Source organism: Mustela nigripes, chromosome 7, assembly GCF_022355385.1.
Source record: "Mustela nigripes isolate SB6536 chromosome 7, MUSNIG.SB6536, whole genome shotgun sequence".
Lineage (NCBI taxonomy): Eukaryota > Metazoa > Chordata > Mammalia > Carnivora > Mustelidae > Mustela > Mustela nigripes.
Genome location: NC_081563.1, coordinates 22399620 through 22416525, shown reverse-complemented (window position 1 = coordinate 22416525; position 16906 = coordinate 22399620). Strand labels below are relative to the sequence as shown.

General features: G+C 40.0%; 1 protein-coding gene across 3 annotated transcripts in view; it reads right to left on the bottom strand.

The window, feature by feature from the left end:
- Positions 1-16906, bottom strand: part of BABAM2 (BRISC and BRCA1 A complex member 2) — a 406624-nt gene that overhangs the window by 260368 nt on the left and 129350 nt on the right. For all 3 annotated transcript variants that reach the window (XM_059405362.1, XM_059405361.1, XM_059405360.1), the window contains one exon: positions 258-332. In XM_059405362.1, coding sequence (XP_059261345.1) covers positions 258-332 — 75 coding nt within the window. The remainder of the gene's footprint in view (positions 1-257; positions 333-16906) is intronic.

Sequence of the window (16906 nt, the reverse complement as noted above, 5' to 3'; positions counted from 1 at the left end):
CCAAATTTAGTTTACTTACACTGATTTTACCTTACAAGGAAAATTCGTTTTGAAATTACTTGTAGGACTACTATTTTCATTTTTCAATAACAAATTCAGTGAATCTTCATATAATAAATACTCTCAATAAATTCATTGCCTGAAAGAGATGCTGGCAAGCCAATCATACAAATATTCGAAGTTAAATTACTTTAAAAGCTCATTTACATTTAAATAATTACATTTAAAAGCTCATATGTGAGAGCACGTATTTTTACCTTGAGAAGGTATGTGGGAATATTGCTGAAATCCACTGGCAACTTCAAAAGGAAACGAGCTGAAAATTCACCAGTCTGTAGGACAAAAGGTATAATAATAAGATTAAAATAAGAAATTGATTGTGAAGTGACAATTATAGCCAAGGCCACAAGTTCAACCTGTTCAAACTGGAGGCATTTTCAATTTGGGTTTCCTAACATTAGCAAGAAAAGAAGGTTGGAAAGCAGGGAAAGATCAAAAAGAATTCTTGAATTATTAGCTACTAAAAGCATAATTAGAATTTTTAAATCTGCATTTTCAATGGGCAATAAAATTATAATGTCACATTACCTTTTTGGTTTTTCTAAGTGTAAAAAGAATACATGAATGCATGATTTTTTTTTTAATCTAAGCAATAGAGACAGACCTCTCCCTTTGATTCATTTCTTTTTTACTAAAGCACTCAGAGCATAAGATTTATAACCCACAGGCAACTGACGTATCTCACTATCCTTTACAGTGTGTCTGGAAGTACATACAAAGGTCAAACTTCTGCCCAGAGAAAGCAGTCTATCAGTAGGTATCCCAAATAAGATTCTAATTTCTTGAACAATCTATTAACATCACTATCACCAACTAATATTTTTCAGTAATTCTATGAACTAGTCTCCATAGAAAAGATGTACAGAGGTTTAGAGATTTAAAACATTTAAGCCTAAATAATAACTTCTATGTTCTTTTTAAAGAGGAAAAAAAAAAACTCATGTGAAAGAAAAAAATCTTCCTCTCATTTTACTATGATGGCAAATCATCAAGGTTTTTTTGTTGTTTTGCTTTGTTTTGTTTTGTTTTGTTTTGTTTATGCTGGGCATGGCTAAGGCATCACACTGCTTTTAAAAAACCTTGGTCAGAGTGTAGAGAAGGGGCCTTCCGGTTGGGCCATCACACACCCAGGGGTTCCAAAGAACCTCTGCAAAGGCCACAGAGCAGGTTGCAGAGCTGGTGGGGTCCTGGGCCTTCCAACCTCTCTCACAGCCAAGCCTGCAGTTCAGCTTGGGATTCTGACACCCTGGGTTTCCCTAGGACATGCTTTTTGAACAAAGAACTTCAGGGATGATCCAGAACTATTGTAAAGAGTGGATCTCTATCATTTTTATATTTGGGGAACACTGAAGAGCTCCCAGTAACTCCACTGCCTTCTCCCCTTAAAAAAATAACAAGCACCCCAAACTCCTACAACACATGCTTCAACACAGCCAGCATTTACAAATATTTTTTTCTGGCTTGGTGGACAAAGGCACATAAGCATACCTACACACCTCCTAGAGAAGATTCCACACCCATCACCACGCCTTTCTACAAATACCCTAACAACTGGCCGCCATTTTTAAACTCCGACCTAAAACCCCAAAAAAGCAAAGAGAAATATAAACCTTGAGCTCAAAAGATAAAACTGGTAACTACCATCTGCACGGAGGTTCGTTGTTTGACTGCTCACAACATCTTTCAACTTGCATCGACCTCTGGCTAAGGACAGAGCACTTCCTCAATGCCACAAGCCTAACCCCATGACATGAAAAGCAGAAATGAGAGCAGTGAATGGACAGACTCAACACTGAGGCAACTCACAGAAGCCACTGGGCCACGAGAAATGCCCGTGGTAAGAAACAGGAGGAATCACAGGACCTGGGCACGCCAACACGTGTGGGCTACTTGAAAGATTAGTCAGGAGCCACCTAGGGATCTACAAACAGCTCACCATGGCAGGGGGGAAGAGAAGGCTTGTGAAAGAGCCTAATAAAATTCTCACATTTGATTACAGTCCAAGATTACTAGAAAAGTATGGTTTGGGCGTTTTGTGAAGCTCCGAGAGGACTCTACAACTAACACTGCCTATTGAGTGTGATTCTTTGGACCCAAGTATGGGGCTCATAGACTAAAAGAGGTGAGTATAGGAACATAAAGCACTACAGAATGATATGGGAGCTTATGAGAGGGGCATCCAACCCAGTGGGAAGTTGGGGGGTACAGGAAGAACAGAAGGGTCTTCCCTGAGTGCTGGTACAGTGCTACAGAGGAAGGGACATTCATCAAAGAAGACAATTCCCAACCACTGTCCCCACTCTTCCTCCTATATAATCAATTTTTCCCTTTACTCACTCACTCCATCAGTATGCAAACATCATTTAAAAAGCCTTTACCAAGAAAATATTTTTTTAATAAAATAAAAAGTCTTTCTCAATTTCCTACCTTTCGTCAGGTCCCATCTCATTTCTCTGTTCTACTTCACAATACAACCTCTTCTAAAGAACTGGTCTTTATTTCTTCTTTTACTATTCTCTCTGGCACCTTCTCCTGTCAGCCATCCCCCCACCCACCAGTCAACCCCAGCAGCTTATCAAGGTCACCAATGACCTCCCCACAGCCAAATCCAACAGTCACTTCTCAGTGCTCATTTTATTACTTGTTCTCTCAGTAGTGTTTTGACATAGCTGATTATTTCTCCTTTCCTGGAACATTCTCCCCTTGGCTTCCAGGATCCCACTCTCTCTTGGTTTGACTTGACTTCACTAGCCCTCCTTACGGCCGCCCCAGCCTCTGAACACCACCACAGCTCAGCCTCCTCTCTCCCTTTCCTGACATTTCCCAGGTGATCTCATCTAGGCACAAGATTTTCAATACCATTTATAGGCTGACGATTCCCAAATGTTCTATCTCTGCCCAGACCTTTCCTTGTTTCCTTTATCCAACCACCACGAATGAAACCAAACTCCTGATTGCCTTCCTCTGATAGTCTTCATTTTAGTAAATGGCAATTCCATTCTTTCAATCCCTCAGGCCAAGAACCTCAGAAGCATCCTTGACTCCTCTCTTTCTTGCTTCTCCTGCATTCAAAGTGGCGGCAAATCCTATCGATCCTACCTGCAGGAGGGATCTTTAGTCCAACCACTTCTCACCACAGCACAACCACCTGATCTGAGTCACAGCTATCTCCAGCCTAGGCCGCTGCCATCACCGCCAGCTGCTTCATCTGGAAGCTTGTTCCCGTCTCCGCAGACACAGCAACACTTTCAGTACATCAGTCAGATTAGGATCCTCCTTTGCTGAAAACTCTCAAATGGTACAGTTTAGCTCCTTTATAGAATAATTTGACAAGGCAACAACTGAGCAGCCATGCGAAAGAGATGAGGAAAAAAACCATGTGGAATGTGGAGGGAAAACATCCCAGGCAAAGAGAACACCAAGTATAAAAAGGGTTGGTGCAGGGCGCCTGGGTGGCTTAGTGGGTTAAGCCGCTGCCTTCGGCTCAGGTCATGATCTCAGGGTCCTGGGATTGAGTCCCGCATCGGGCTCTCTGCTCAGCAGGGAGCCTGCTTCCTCCTCTCTCTCTCTCTCTCTGCCTGCCTCTCTGCCTACTTGTGATCTCTCTCTGTCAAATAAATAAAATCTTTAAAAAGATAAATAAAAATAAATAAAAAAAAATAAAAAGGGTTGGTGCAGATAGAGGCCTAGATGTTCAAGGTGCAGATATAGGCCTAGATGTTCAAGAAGGAGCAAACAAGCACTAACACCGATCAGAGGGGGCCCAGAAACCCTCTTTTCCTAACTGCTGTAGGGTATACAACAATCACTCGTAACAGTAGCAAACACCGAAATGATGACCACAACTACATGGAATGTTTGTTAAGTCATTCTTGGGGATATTGAGAGGTTTTTTCACAAGTACCAATGGATTAGAAGATGTTGCAGAAGGGAGTTGGTTGGGTAGCCAATAATAAATCAAACTCAACTCACCATCATTTTCTATTTAGAGACACAAACCATCTACAATCAATAAACAGCCATTTCTACCTACTGGAATACAACATCAATTGGTGAACTAAAATGGCAACCTCAAAACTCTCATGTTAGACTCAATGGCTGTTCTACATTTTTCCCCCCTCTGGAAACAATAAAAGGAGTAAAATGTGGGATTTAAAAATTAAAACATGCCTTGTACATATAAGGAAATGGGAAATATAATTACATATTTAGCACTTGGACTCATGTGAACTGCTAGTTATTTTGGTGCATGTACTACATTTTAGCTCTTTTGCCCTATTTTAGTTTGTACAATATATTTTTATTCTACCGGCTATTTTAGACCAACATTCCTTTAAAAACACTTAGACAATCCCTACTTTATCCCCTCTCAAAATGTTGATCCTAGAACTAATATAAATTTATGTTTATTGGCAAAAGACTGATTTCTACAACTAAACTCATAATAAAAGGCAAGTTGATCCAAGGACTAATAGGAGTTTGTGTTTATCAGCAATGGATTGATTTATACAACCAGATGACATAATACAAGAAACTTAAGGCTGTGAAAGGAATTCGGTGCTCTGGAAACCACAGAAAGTGCTTTTTGATCTCCTACTTTCCAGCTGTCTATACATTCTTTATTCTACCAGTGAGAGAATAAAGAAAACTTAGCACTTGTTTCTAACAGTGTTGGAAACACTGAAAACTACGACTCAAGAATTTGGTTTTCAGTTCTACCACTGATTTTCCTTGTGACCTGGAAGTAATCTCCTTCTGGGTAACTAAGTCAATGCTGATTTAAAACATGTCTTAATATAAAACTTAAGCTATAAATTCCATAAGGAGCAAAACATAAGTGAAAAATCCATTCTGAGTTCTACCTCAGATGACTTCTTCTGTGTTTTTATATTCGAAGTTCCAACAGTTATTCAAGCAATTTACGGTCACTCTGTTGTAACGTCAAAGATTGCTTCCATAGCAATCTTTCCTGTAAGCTGAAAATGAGACATTTAGATGCAGCCAAGTGAACAGAATAATTTGATTTTTTCTGTCAGTCCTTGGTCAAATCTTCTCTTGGATAGATGCAGAAAATTATCTGACCTATGACTGTTAAAATGTCAGCCATTCTGCCAACTGCCTTAATGGCAATTTCCCCAGCTTAGCAATAAATATGTGCATCCTTCCTTTTTTTCAAGTTATAGTACATTGGCAAGTAACTTAAACTAACAAGACTCTGAGTTTTGGCAATTTTGGCATTTTATGAGGTCTGAGCTTTTCTTCTGGTAACAGCAGCTGTGTCACATGACGGCACTGACAGGTAGACAGCTCGTGCAGAATGGGTTCCAGACCCAGGTTGCTCGGTAAAGGGAAATTTCACTTTCTTCTCAACAAATAAGCTGTCATCTGAAACTGACTGCTTCTACCACTTGGATAGCTACAAGTGAAGAAACACTCAAAAATGACTACAACTTTAATAGGGTGACAGTCAGATAAGGGTGATTCTTCAAGTGGACTCTGACAACCAACAGCCCAAGTCTACAGACTATTCCTTGGCAAATGCGTAATTACCCATTACATATGAAAAGGAAAGCCAAAGCCAGTCTAACTAGGATTTCACAACATCTCACACTTTACAAAATGTTTTCTAATGTTACATTATTTATTATCCCAAAGCCCTTTTTAATATATATAATTCCCTTAAACTTATTTCAGAAATGAGAAAACTTAGTCCTAGAACAGTCAAGGAACTTGACAACAGCCATTGAGAGAGCAATAAGAATCAGAGGTGAACTTCAAGACTTAAGATCCATTCACCCTTTTCATTTGTATGGATTAATAGCCTAAAATGTGTCTGTCAGGCCCTAAGCAAGGCATTGTAAATATAATGAGTCAAAGAAACACAGCCCCTGCCCTCTTGGGGCTTCTCATCTAGTGGGCAAGTCAGCCATTAATCCAAATAGTGCTCCTATAAGTCACAACCTGTGAAAAATCTATGCAAGAAAGAGCAAAGTGCTCTGATATTTCAGGAAGATTGGACCTATCTAGGCTTTGGGGTTCTCTACTTTGTGGGAACTCACAGAAAGCCAAGTCATAAGACCATGTGGAAAAATAAACAATTAATACCAGCCAGGAAAACTTCAGAGAAGCAAAGCAATGAGAGGGGGTTAGCTATACCGGATAATAAAGATACAGAAATACAGGACAGTAATACTGGTATTAAATCAATAAACAGAATAGTAAGTCCAGAAATAGGGCCAAATACATTTAGTGTATGATTGATGATGTGAGACAACTGCATCGCCATCTAGGAATAAAGTCAGATCCACATTTCAGAGCATATATGAGGATAAAATCCAAGTGGATTATGAGTTTCAGTGTACAAAATTGAAACCATAAGGAAGAAAACACTGATGAATGCCTTTATAACCTTGCAGCAGGGAATGTCTTTCAAATAGGACTCCAAATTCAGAAGCCATAAAGGGGATGATGGGTAAATTTGATGGCCTGAGTATAAAAATTTTGTGGATGGGAAAAAACTACCATCAGCAAAGTCAAAAGACAACTGACAGAGGAAAATGTACGTGCAACCCTATCACAAAAAGCTAACGACCCTTAATGAAAAAGATTTAAAAAACCCAAGAGAAAAACAGGCAATGAATATATAGAAAAAAAATGCAAATAACCCTTAAACAAGAAAAAATGCTTAACTTCATTAATAAAAAAAGGAATACAAATTAAAACTAAAGTGAATATCTTTTTTTTTTTTTTTTTTTACCAAACAGACTGGCAGAAATCAGCACTTTTTTTTTTTTTAAAGATTTTATTTATTTGGGGCGCCTGGGTGGCTCAGTGGGTTAAGCCGCTGCCTTCAGCTCAGGTCATGATCTCAAGGTCCTGGGATCGAGTCCCGCATCGGCTCTCTGCTCAGCAGGGAGCCTGCTTCCTCCTCTCTCTCTCTGCCTGCCTCTCTGCCTACTTTAGAACACAATCTATAAAAAAAAAAAAAAAAATTTTTAAAAAAAAAAAAAAAAAAAAAAAAAAAAAAGATTTTATTTATTTATTTGACAGAAATCACAAGTAGATGGAGAGGCAGGCAGAGAGAGAGAGAGAGGGAAGCAGGCTCCCTGCCGAGCAGAGAGCCCGATGCGGGACTCGATCCCAGAACCCCGAGATCATGACCTGAGCCGAAGGCAGCGGCTTAACCCACTGAGCCACCCAGGCGCCCCAGAAATCAGCACTTTAAAGGTATTACTGCACTGTGCTCTCTCCTCTACTGTTTCTGATGTCAAGTCAGTGTTGACTCAAATAACTGCTCACCTACAGATAAAAGTGTCATTTTTCTGTGATCACTTAAGATTTTCTCTTTACGTGTGGTTTTGAGTATTCTGACTTGCATTTTTCTTGGTTAGGTTTGTTGAGATTCTTGAATCTGTAAATTTATGTCTTTCACCATATTTGGAAATATCAAGGCATTATTTCATCAAAGATTTCCCTGCTGCCTCTTTTTCTCCTCTCCTCGCCTTCTAGGACTCTACTTTCATGTATATTTGATGTTTTGGTTTTGTCCCGTAAGCTCCGCCTTCCTCTCTACCAAGTATCAATTTCTATACAGTATCTAACTGCTTTAAGTCACATCCGGCATCTTCAGGCACAGGTCATTATGTTCTGTCCAGAGCTTAGAGTTGTTATGTGTAGAAAGGTTAGTCCAGAAGCTACCAGGCCATTATGCAAAGTGGAACTTGACAGAAATCTACAAGTATGTTAATACACTGTTGACAACACTGTGGAGAAATAATCACTTTTATATATTGCTGCTAGATTAATAAATTATTAATATGAACTTTATGGAGGGCATTTTAGAGATTAAAATTATAAACACACATAATCTTTGATCTAACAATTCCTCTTCTAGTTATTTATCTTACTTGATAATAAGACCTACTTGAACAGATGCAAAATGACAGGTACAAGAATGAAAGAGCTCCCTATATTTGGAAAAAAAAATCCTTAAGCTATGTTAGGTCAAAAGCAAGATGCCAAACATGGTATATAATATACGTTACCATATGCATTGAAAGAGGGGAATATATATATATATATTTGTATTTCCTTTTATGTGCATATAGAAACTCTGAAAAGGTACATTAGAAAAAAGCTATCCCGGTGCTCATCTAGGGTGGAGGAAGAGAAGGACGGTGGCTCTGATTTGGGTGGACACAAGACAATGATGGGAGAGAGACTTTTCACTTCAATATTTTAACAGATTTTGATTTTTCAACAATATGAATACATTTCCCACTCAAAAACTTTTAAAAAGGAATTTGCAGGGGCACCTGGGTGGCTCAATCGGTTGAGCATCCTACTCCTGATTTCAGCTCAGGTCATGATTTCAAGGTCATGAGGGTGAGCCCTGAATCAGGGACCGTGTTGAGGGTGGAGTCTGCTTCAGATTCTCTCTCTCTCTCCCTCTCTCCTTCTGACCCTCTCCCTGCTCACATCCCACTCTCTTGCAAATAAATAAAACCTTTTAAAAAGGGAATCTTCAAATTAAATGTGTACACATTGAGATGTTCATAATTCACATACTCAATCCTTCATTCATTCAACATATATTTACTGAACACCTACTGTGCCAGGTGCCAGGTTAGGTGACGGAGATCGTAAGACAAACAAAATACAGTCTCTGGCCTCACGGAGCTTAAAGTCTCCTCTGAGTAGACGAACAAAATACTATGATGTGATACTCTGACAGGGATATTCAGAGCACTCTTTTGGAAGTGACTGAGTTAGGGCTCTGCATTTTAGATGACAGAATTCCATTTCAAACTCACCTGAGCAAAAGAAAGACAATTTCTTAAAACGCTATGCAGTATCTCATGGAATCTAAGACTAAAAACACAGCCCAGCCTCAGTTCGAAAGACTTGAATACCCTCAGCAGTTTCTCCTTGTCTTATCTCTGCTCGCTTTCTGCTTCGTCTTCCTTTCTCTGTACCTTCCACTCTCTTGATTCTTCTGACTAGATAACATGAGAAAAAACTTACATGTGACCCACCGGTTACTCATAAGGAAACCAGCCTCACTTTCTCTGTGCTAACTCCACATTCCCAGGCAAGAACTGTGTCTTGCTTGTGCCTTCTGACCTAGTCAACACTACTCCCATGCTTCATTATAGTAAGAGAGCTAGCAGCACCATAAATTCACTGAAAATAATTGAAAAACTAGGAAACATTTTTAGGAAGCAGGGGGGTTTAAGTTATATGTACACACTCCCAAAGCCATAAAATAGTCTGAAGTTTTCCTGATAGCACACTTCTTATACAGGATCCTTCACCTTTTTCCTCTTACTATATGGAAAGAAAGCATCTGGTCCTTTAAAAACCCTTGTATATCCCTTTCAACGCTGAGAAATCTATGTAAAGGGTGCTCCCTATATCTACATGGCCAAGGAGGAAATGCAGCAGGGCACCCAAGGTTTCAGAACAAACACGGTGGCCTCCCAAACAGAAGCAGGGGTGGGGCAGGGCGGGGGGGTGGGGGGAGGTGGCACGAGGCATGATTCCAGTCCTTCTTCAGACGATGCTCCGTAAGGTACAGGCAAAGGAAATGGAAAGGATTTCCTTTGTGTTTCACATGCCTCCATAGAACCGGTCTTTTCTGCTCGATGCACCCTGCTGCTTAAAGAAGGCTGAATTTCCTACTGGTACTATTATTTAAAAAAATAACAAAATTCCTTTTACATGTCAATAACACTGGAAAAGCTATCATATTCACCTTTAAGGTCTCTAAATTGGGTACACACACATACTACTACTTAAGAATGAAGTCAAAATCCGAGATACAAACTATCGCTAGCAAGATCCTAAGTACGCCAACTGGCGTACAGGTCAAGATTCGGTGTAACAAATCCACTGCGAACACAACAAAACTGTGAGCCCCTGTCATGAGTTCATTTATTTTAAATCATGTTCAACTCCTAATAGTTCCATGTGGTTAATAATAAAAACAAATCTGTCAGTTCTAGAAGCGTGTGTAACACAGCTGACTACCACACTACACCCTTTTCAAAGGAGCAAGTGCAAGTTTACCCCAGTCTACAAGTCAAATGCCTTTAGGCCATAACTCCCAAGCTTCGTCAGCTCAACAGGGATTATGAGAGAAGCCCCTGGGATGTCCTGCTACACACAGAAGGCTGACAGGCATCGCCAGAACACCTACTCCATCCTCGTGGCGGGACGGGAAAAAGCCCCACGTTTCCGGATCCCCCAGATATTCTGATCCCTCTCTTAGCACTCTGGCCCTCCTCTCCCACCTTTCTGGACCAGTGCTCTCCAAGAGAAAGATGGTACAACACACAAATGTGGTGTGCACATCCATGAGTACTTTAGGATGTTTAATATTTTCTTATAGCCACATTTAAAAAGGTAAGAGAAACAAGTGAAATCACTTTTAATACTATATCCCAATATATCCAAAATATTCTCATCTCCACATGTAAACAATATAACAGTTGGTAAGGAGATCATTTTTGTATGACTTCTTGGAATTCTGGTATGTATTTTACGCTTGCGTAGATGTCAATTCAGAGTAACCTTGCAAGTATGGTAGTGGCTCTTACGCTGGGCGGCACAGCTTTAGACATTGCTCCATCAATACTAATCCCCACATTCAGTTAGATGCTCACGGTCACAAATGCCTGAAGACCTACTTGAGCCACCAAATACCATGGACCTGGCACACTCCTCACAGGAAGGCATCGGATACGTGTCATCTGGTTAGTAGGGGCTGATCATGGGACCCCACTGCCCCTTCCAGACAATATGACTTTTCCTCCTTTCTCCAAAAACGTCTACACCTACTGTCTTTACTTTGTTTTCTCCACTTACATTCCTGATAACCTACAGTCTGCTCTCCCGGGCTCCGAACTCCATCAGAACTGGTCCTGGAAAGATAAGCACCACTTTCTCCCTCTTAAATAGGAACTTTTTCTTTCACCTTGCTTTCCATTCCTTATCTGCATCTTAGTGACACCAACCTCTACCAATTCACATAAGGGACTTTCCGATTAACAGCACTTTGAGAGATAATCCAGGAACAACCACTGACCTAGAATTTATGGAGCCCCTACCTACCATAATTCACTTCAACTATTTACAAGACAAGGCTAATGATAATAATAATACTTTGTATTACATAACTCCATGTTTGCTTAATTCTGTTTGCTTCCCACACACAGGATCTCATTTATCTTTGTGTCAAGAGTTACCTCCAGGAAAGTGACACAGGGAAAGAAACTAGTTACACACACACACAAAACTAATGATAGAATTAGAATCTGAAGCTCCCGTTTTCCAGAACACTCTCTCTCCAATACATTTCCTATGGATACAGGCCTCTGCTCTGCAGGACTTTACACTCTAACACACGCTGCTAGAGAAGTAATCAGCCAAGGAGGCCACCAGACGGAGGGGGCTCTCATGCCGTGGTAGCTGACTTAAGCAAACTGAAATCTAAGCCAATAATTTCCTATAAATGCCTCCAAATTAAGAAGAACAATCAGTCACAAACAGTCAACTGGGCTTTCCCAAGTAATGCAACCCGTTAGGCTACACCCAGTCAAATAAATCCCCTGCTTTGCTTCTGTGTCTTTGCTACAAAAACCCTGCCCCCTAGCTTTGGTCAGTAGAATATGCTCCAATTCTTAAAAATTTTAATATGCCTCAGTTTATTTTTTTAACCAACCTCATATACCTTCCCCTCAAATGGAAACCACAGCAGGATGAGATGACAGAAGCCTGGGTCATTAAGTCAAATGAGGAGCTCCTCATGGAATGGCTCCTTTCTTTTCTGCACAATATTCTTAAATGCTGCCAGAGCTTAATTTATAAGTCATAGATTCCTAAAATCTTGCTGGGATTTGGGGTCAACTACAATAACAACAACAACAAAAAAAGATAACTTCTTCACATTCTCCATTATATAAGTATATGTCATTATTAAGAAAATACTCACAAAAGGAAAAAATATGTTGCCAAAACCCTCATAGATCACCCTCTGGTATTCTTTAATATGTAAAAAATGTGAAAACATGTGGTTGTGGAACATCTCAAAACACTGACTTCATAGCAGGAAAGAAAAATGTCTCTGATCAAAGTATTAGGTATGATAAACTAACTTTGAGTTCTGGGAATTAAAAGCCAAAGGGAGAAAAAAAATCACAAATTTCTTTACTGTGCTTTGCTACAATTTACAAACACTGGTTCTTTAGATACAACAGACCCATGCAGGAAATGCTGGCAAGGCAGTTGATATATGTAATATAAAATGAGACCTTAGACTTTACCCATTGACAAAACTGGTAATGCACCCTTATTTTGATAGGGTGTATCGACACAGTATATATGATTTCAACACCTGTAGCTTATATCGTGGCATTCATCAAAATTAACATTCTAATCTTAAAACTAACTCTGCTCAAAAAGGCAGCAGGTAATTTTGTGGTGATGGAATAATTCTATGTCTCGCCTGCAGTGGTAGTTACAGGAAATGATGCATGTGGTAAATGGCATACACATACATTGTGCCAAGGTCAATTTCTTAGTTTCCATACTGTACTATCAATATGTAAAATGCAACCACTGGAGGAAACTGGGTGAAGGGTATACAAGACCTCTGTACTATTTTAAAACCTCTTACGAATCTATAGTTATTTCTAAATAAATAAATATACCTTAAAAATAACCCTGACCATGCAGGCACACGAGAATTATTCATTCTGGACATAAAAGCTTACAATTTCAACGTATCATCTGTTTTCTCCGGATTAAAAAGAACAATGCTTACTAAAAATTTTAAAACCACCAGAGATAAGCAATACAATGTTCAAAACTAACATCTACTCATTCCAGGAGATGGGCAAGCCAATAAGACAAATGACTTCATAAAAAGATACAGGCTAAGAACAAAGTGTGTTTGCTGGTTTTCTTAAAAATGGTACCTTCAAGTGGGCACTGGCTGAAACCTTCTAGATGAAAGTTTTGGGGGGAAAAGAGTGTCTTTGAGGTGGTATGGAGGGAACGCTGAATTTCAAGTTAGCAGGCTTGTCAGAAGGCTCACGGGAGATCAGAGCCCTCTCCCTCTTCTCCATGGCTGTTAAAATTTTCCTTTTGCCAGGTGAGAGTAACACGGAAGAGGCATCTCAGGTTTTTAAGAGCCTCACACTTTTAGAACAGAAGAGGAAAGTGAAGAACGTAAATATATGTGGCAGAAAGAAATTTTCATTGATGACAAGCAGTCATCACCCTCTCAAAAGAATACCGCATTTTGTAATCCCACAGTCTTAGAACCATCACCAAGAGTATTTATCAGATGGGCTAGTCGGGTCCAAAATAAATGGATTTACACTTAGCCCAGGAAGAACATATTGATCTCACCGTGTTTTATTTGGAGAGCATATTAATGTTTTAATTTATAAATATCCATTTATTTCATACAAAACGTCTTCAGGCTTCAATATTCCAATAAGAGAAAACAGATGTGGGCACCAGAGTGGTTCAGCCAGCTGAGCGTCCAGCTCTTGATTTCGACTCAGATCACGATCTCAGGGTTTTGAGCCAAACATCGGCCTCCGCGCTCAGCAGGTAGTCTGCCTGAGGATTTTCTCTCCCCCTTTCCCCCTACCCCCCTCCCCAACATGCGCATGTGTACACTCTCTAAATAAATAAATAAAATATTTAGAAAGAGAGAGAAGAAATGTGATTTACTGATAAGTAAGCCAGTCGTATATGTGTGTTTACGATTCTTGCTCCCCATGCACGTCACGCCCCTAAGTTATTCTCCAGCCACTGCCTACTGCCCTCCTCCACCAACATGCTGTGTCCCCTTCCCCTATGGCCTCCACCAGGTCTAGTTCACTGGGGACAGCTTTCCATAGTCACTTCATTCCTTGGTGACTGGGTCTACTACATTCTTCTACAGGCTGTACTCCCACTTCAGACCATCTATCCAACGCTGCTATTTCATTTTTTCACAAATGCATATTGAGTCTTCTCAACCGGATTTTTTTTTTTAAGATTTTATTTATTTATTTGACAGTGAGAGAGACCACAAGTAGGCAGAGAGACAGGAAGAGAGAGAGGAAGGGAAAGGTTCCCCGCTGAGCAGAGAGCCCAATGTGGAGCTCAATCCCTGGACCCTGAGATCATGACCTGAGCCAAAGGCAGAGGCTTTAACCTTTTAACCCACTGAGCCACCCAGGCACCCCTCAACTGGATTTTTGACATCCTCAAGAGCAAAAGCTGTGACTGGTATACTTTTTACCCAAAACTTTTTTAGGCTACCCCTTTTTGGGGAGGCTTATTCTTTTTTACCCAAAACTAGTAGAGGAGACTTTCTGTAAATGGACATTAGTAAAGCACTGGCTTAGCCCTACCAAACTGCATCCTGGGGGATTGCTGCAGTATTCCAGTGCATAAAAATATAAAATTAATTTTAAATAGATTCTGCAGTCTTTCATAATAACTACCTTTTCAAAGTCCCTGTTACAGAAAATTTGAAAAGCATGTTTTTCAATGTCCTAATAAAACAGTGAACCACAAAACAAAACAAAAAAAAACACAACAGGGTCAAAAGAAAAGCCCTGTGACATTCCACAAGACGCCTAATGGCTAATAAGAGTTACATGCAATCTTTTAGGTGTAGCTCTTCCAAAGATTCAAAACAACCAAGAGAGGAACTTACAGTCAGTAGAATCCTAAGGAAGAATGACAGAATGCTTTATTAAAAATGAGATAATCTAAGTCAACGATATCTACCTTCCTTCAAAGGGTAAAATTAAACTGCCATGACTGTTTCTTGGTTACCCAACTGAGGTTCCAACTACTGCATTCTTATTTAAATGTTTGCAAATCAAGCAGTGCCTGGGTGGCTCAAAGGGTTACTTGTCTGCCTTCAACTCAGGTCATGATCCCAGGGTCCCTGATGGGGCCCCACATCCATCAGGCAGCCTTCTTCTCCCTCTCCTTCTGCCAGCCACTTCCCCTGCTTGTGTGTGCTCTCTCTCTCTCTTTCTCTCTCTCTCCCTGTCAAATAAATAAATAAAATCTTAAAAAAAAAAAAAAGTATGCAAATCATCCACATAAAAGACCTGAGTATAATTCTTTTTAAAAATCTCCACATTTTTACTTTCTACAGTCTTCTAGGATTTTTTTTTTTAAGATTTTTTTTATTTGTTAGAGCGCAAGCACAGGCAGACAGAGTGGCAGGCTAGAGGCAGAGGGAGAAGCAGGCTCCCTGCTGAGCAAGGAGCCTGATGTGGGACTCGATCCCAGGACAGGACGCTGGGATCATGACCTGAGCCAAAGGCAGCCGCTTAACCAACTGAGCCACCCAGGCGTCCCAGTCTTCTAGGATCTTTCTGCTTCTCCAGTTTCTCAAAGATACATCTGAGAGCACATCTGCCAATTTCTTGAGTACCCTGAAACAGTCTCCCCTAGAGTCTCCAGAAGAAGCACAGCCTTTCCAACACCTTGATTTTAGCCCAAGGGGACCCCACTGTAGACTTCTGATCTCCAGAACTGTAACAATAATAAATCTGTGTAGCTTTAAGCCACCAAGTTCGTGGCAGTTTTTTAGAGAGCAGCAAAAGGAAACTCATACGTCCCAGGTTCAAAAACTCTTGGCTCAAAACTCAAAATCAAGTTCCTTGCTTTCTGCCAGGGCCCTCTGTTTACTGCCCGGGTTCTTGGTCTAGTTTTGGATTCCATTAGCAGATTGCCCTTTAATGCATTCTTGAACCAGTCTGCCAAACTTGAATGTATTTCATCTCTCAAGACACCTTTACACTCTGTTCCTTGACCAGTGATGAACTCCTACGCCTATCTTTTCATTTCTGTAGTCTCAGCTCCCACTTCTACTAGGCCCTCCTAGGCCTGCTCTCCTGGAAGCTTAACCTCTAACCTTGCCTTGTTATGGGATTCTCAGTTTCTTTACTTCCCCAGAATCCATACCCATTTGCCCTAAAGTTTACCATACCCATTTGCCCTAAAGTTTACAAACTACTCAACAGCAAATCAAAATAAACTGGGGTAAATATAGCAGTAGTCGGCTTTTTAGGTGAAGAATGAAGAATCAGTTCACATTAAATACAAAGTTTTCAAAACAAGATAAATTTAAACTCTCTAGCTGCCTTAAATGAACTGAAACTTCAACATCTAGATGGACTATGAGTCAAGTATTAGCTGAGCCAATGAAAATAAGGTTGACCCTTGAATAACACAGGCTTTAACTGCGCGGATCCATTTAAAAGGATTTTTCTCTCTTTTTTTGATAAATACAGTACAGGACTATAAATGTATTTTCTCTTCCTTAAGATTTTCTCAATAACATTTTCCTTACATTACTGTAAGAAAACAGTATATAATCGACCTTTCATGACCTTTCATGTTAGAGGCATCCGGTCAGCAGTAAGCTATTAGTAGTTAAGCTCTGGAGAAATCCAAAGTTATACGTGGATTTTTGACTGCGTGGTGGGGGTAAAGGGGGTGAAATGGTGCCCTCACCACCATGTGGTTCAAGGGTCAACTGTAATTTAAAAACTTTTAGATCAGAAAATGTGCCACAAAACTGGATATATTTAAATTCAGCCTTAATATTCAAAGGGTGAATCGGGTGGGAAGGAAAATCCTAAAAACTAAAGACCAATTAGTTCTGACAGTGATTCCCGTTTTCAAATGAGTCTATCAGCACTAAAGACAACACAGGTTCACCAAGAAGTCATGCCAAATTAACCTAACATCTGTTTTTGGAGAACAAAGATGATTATTTAATAAGAAAAATGCTATGATAAGAGGACAGACTAAGTTCAAC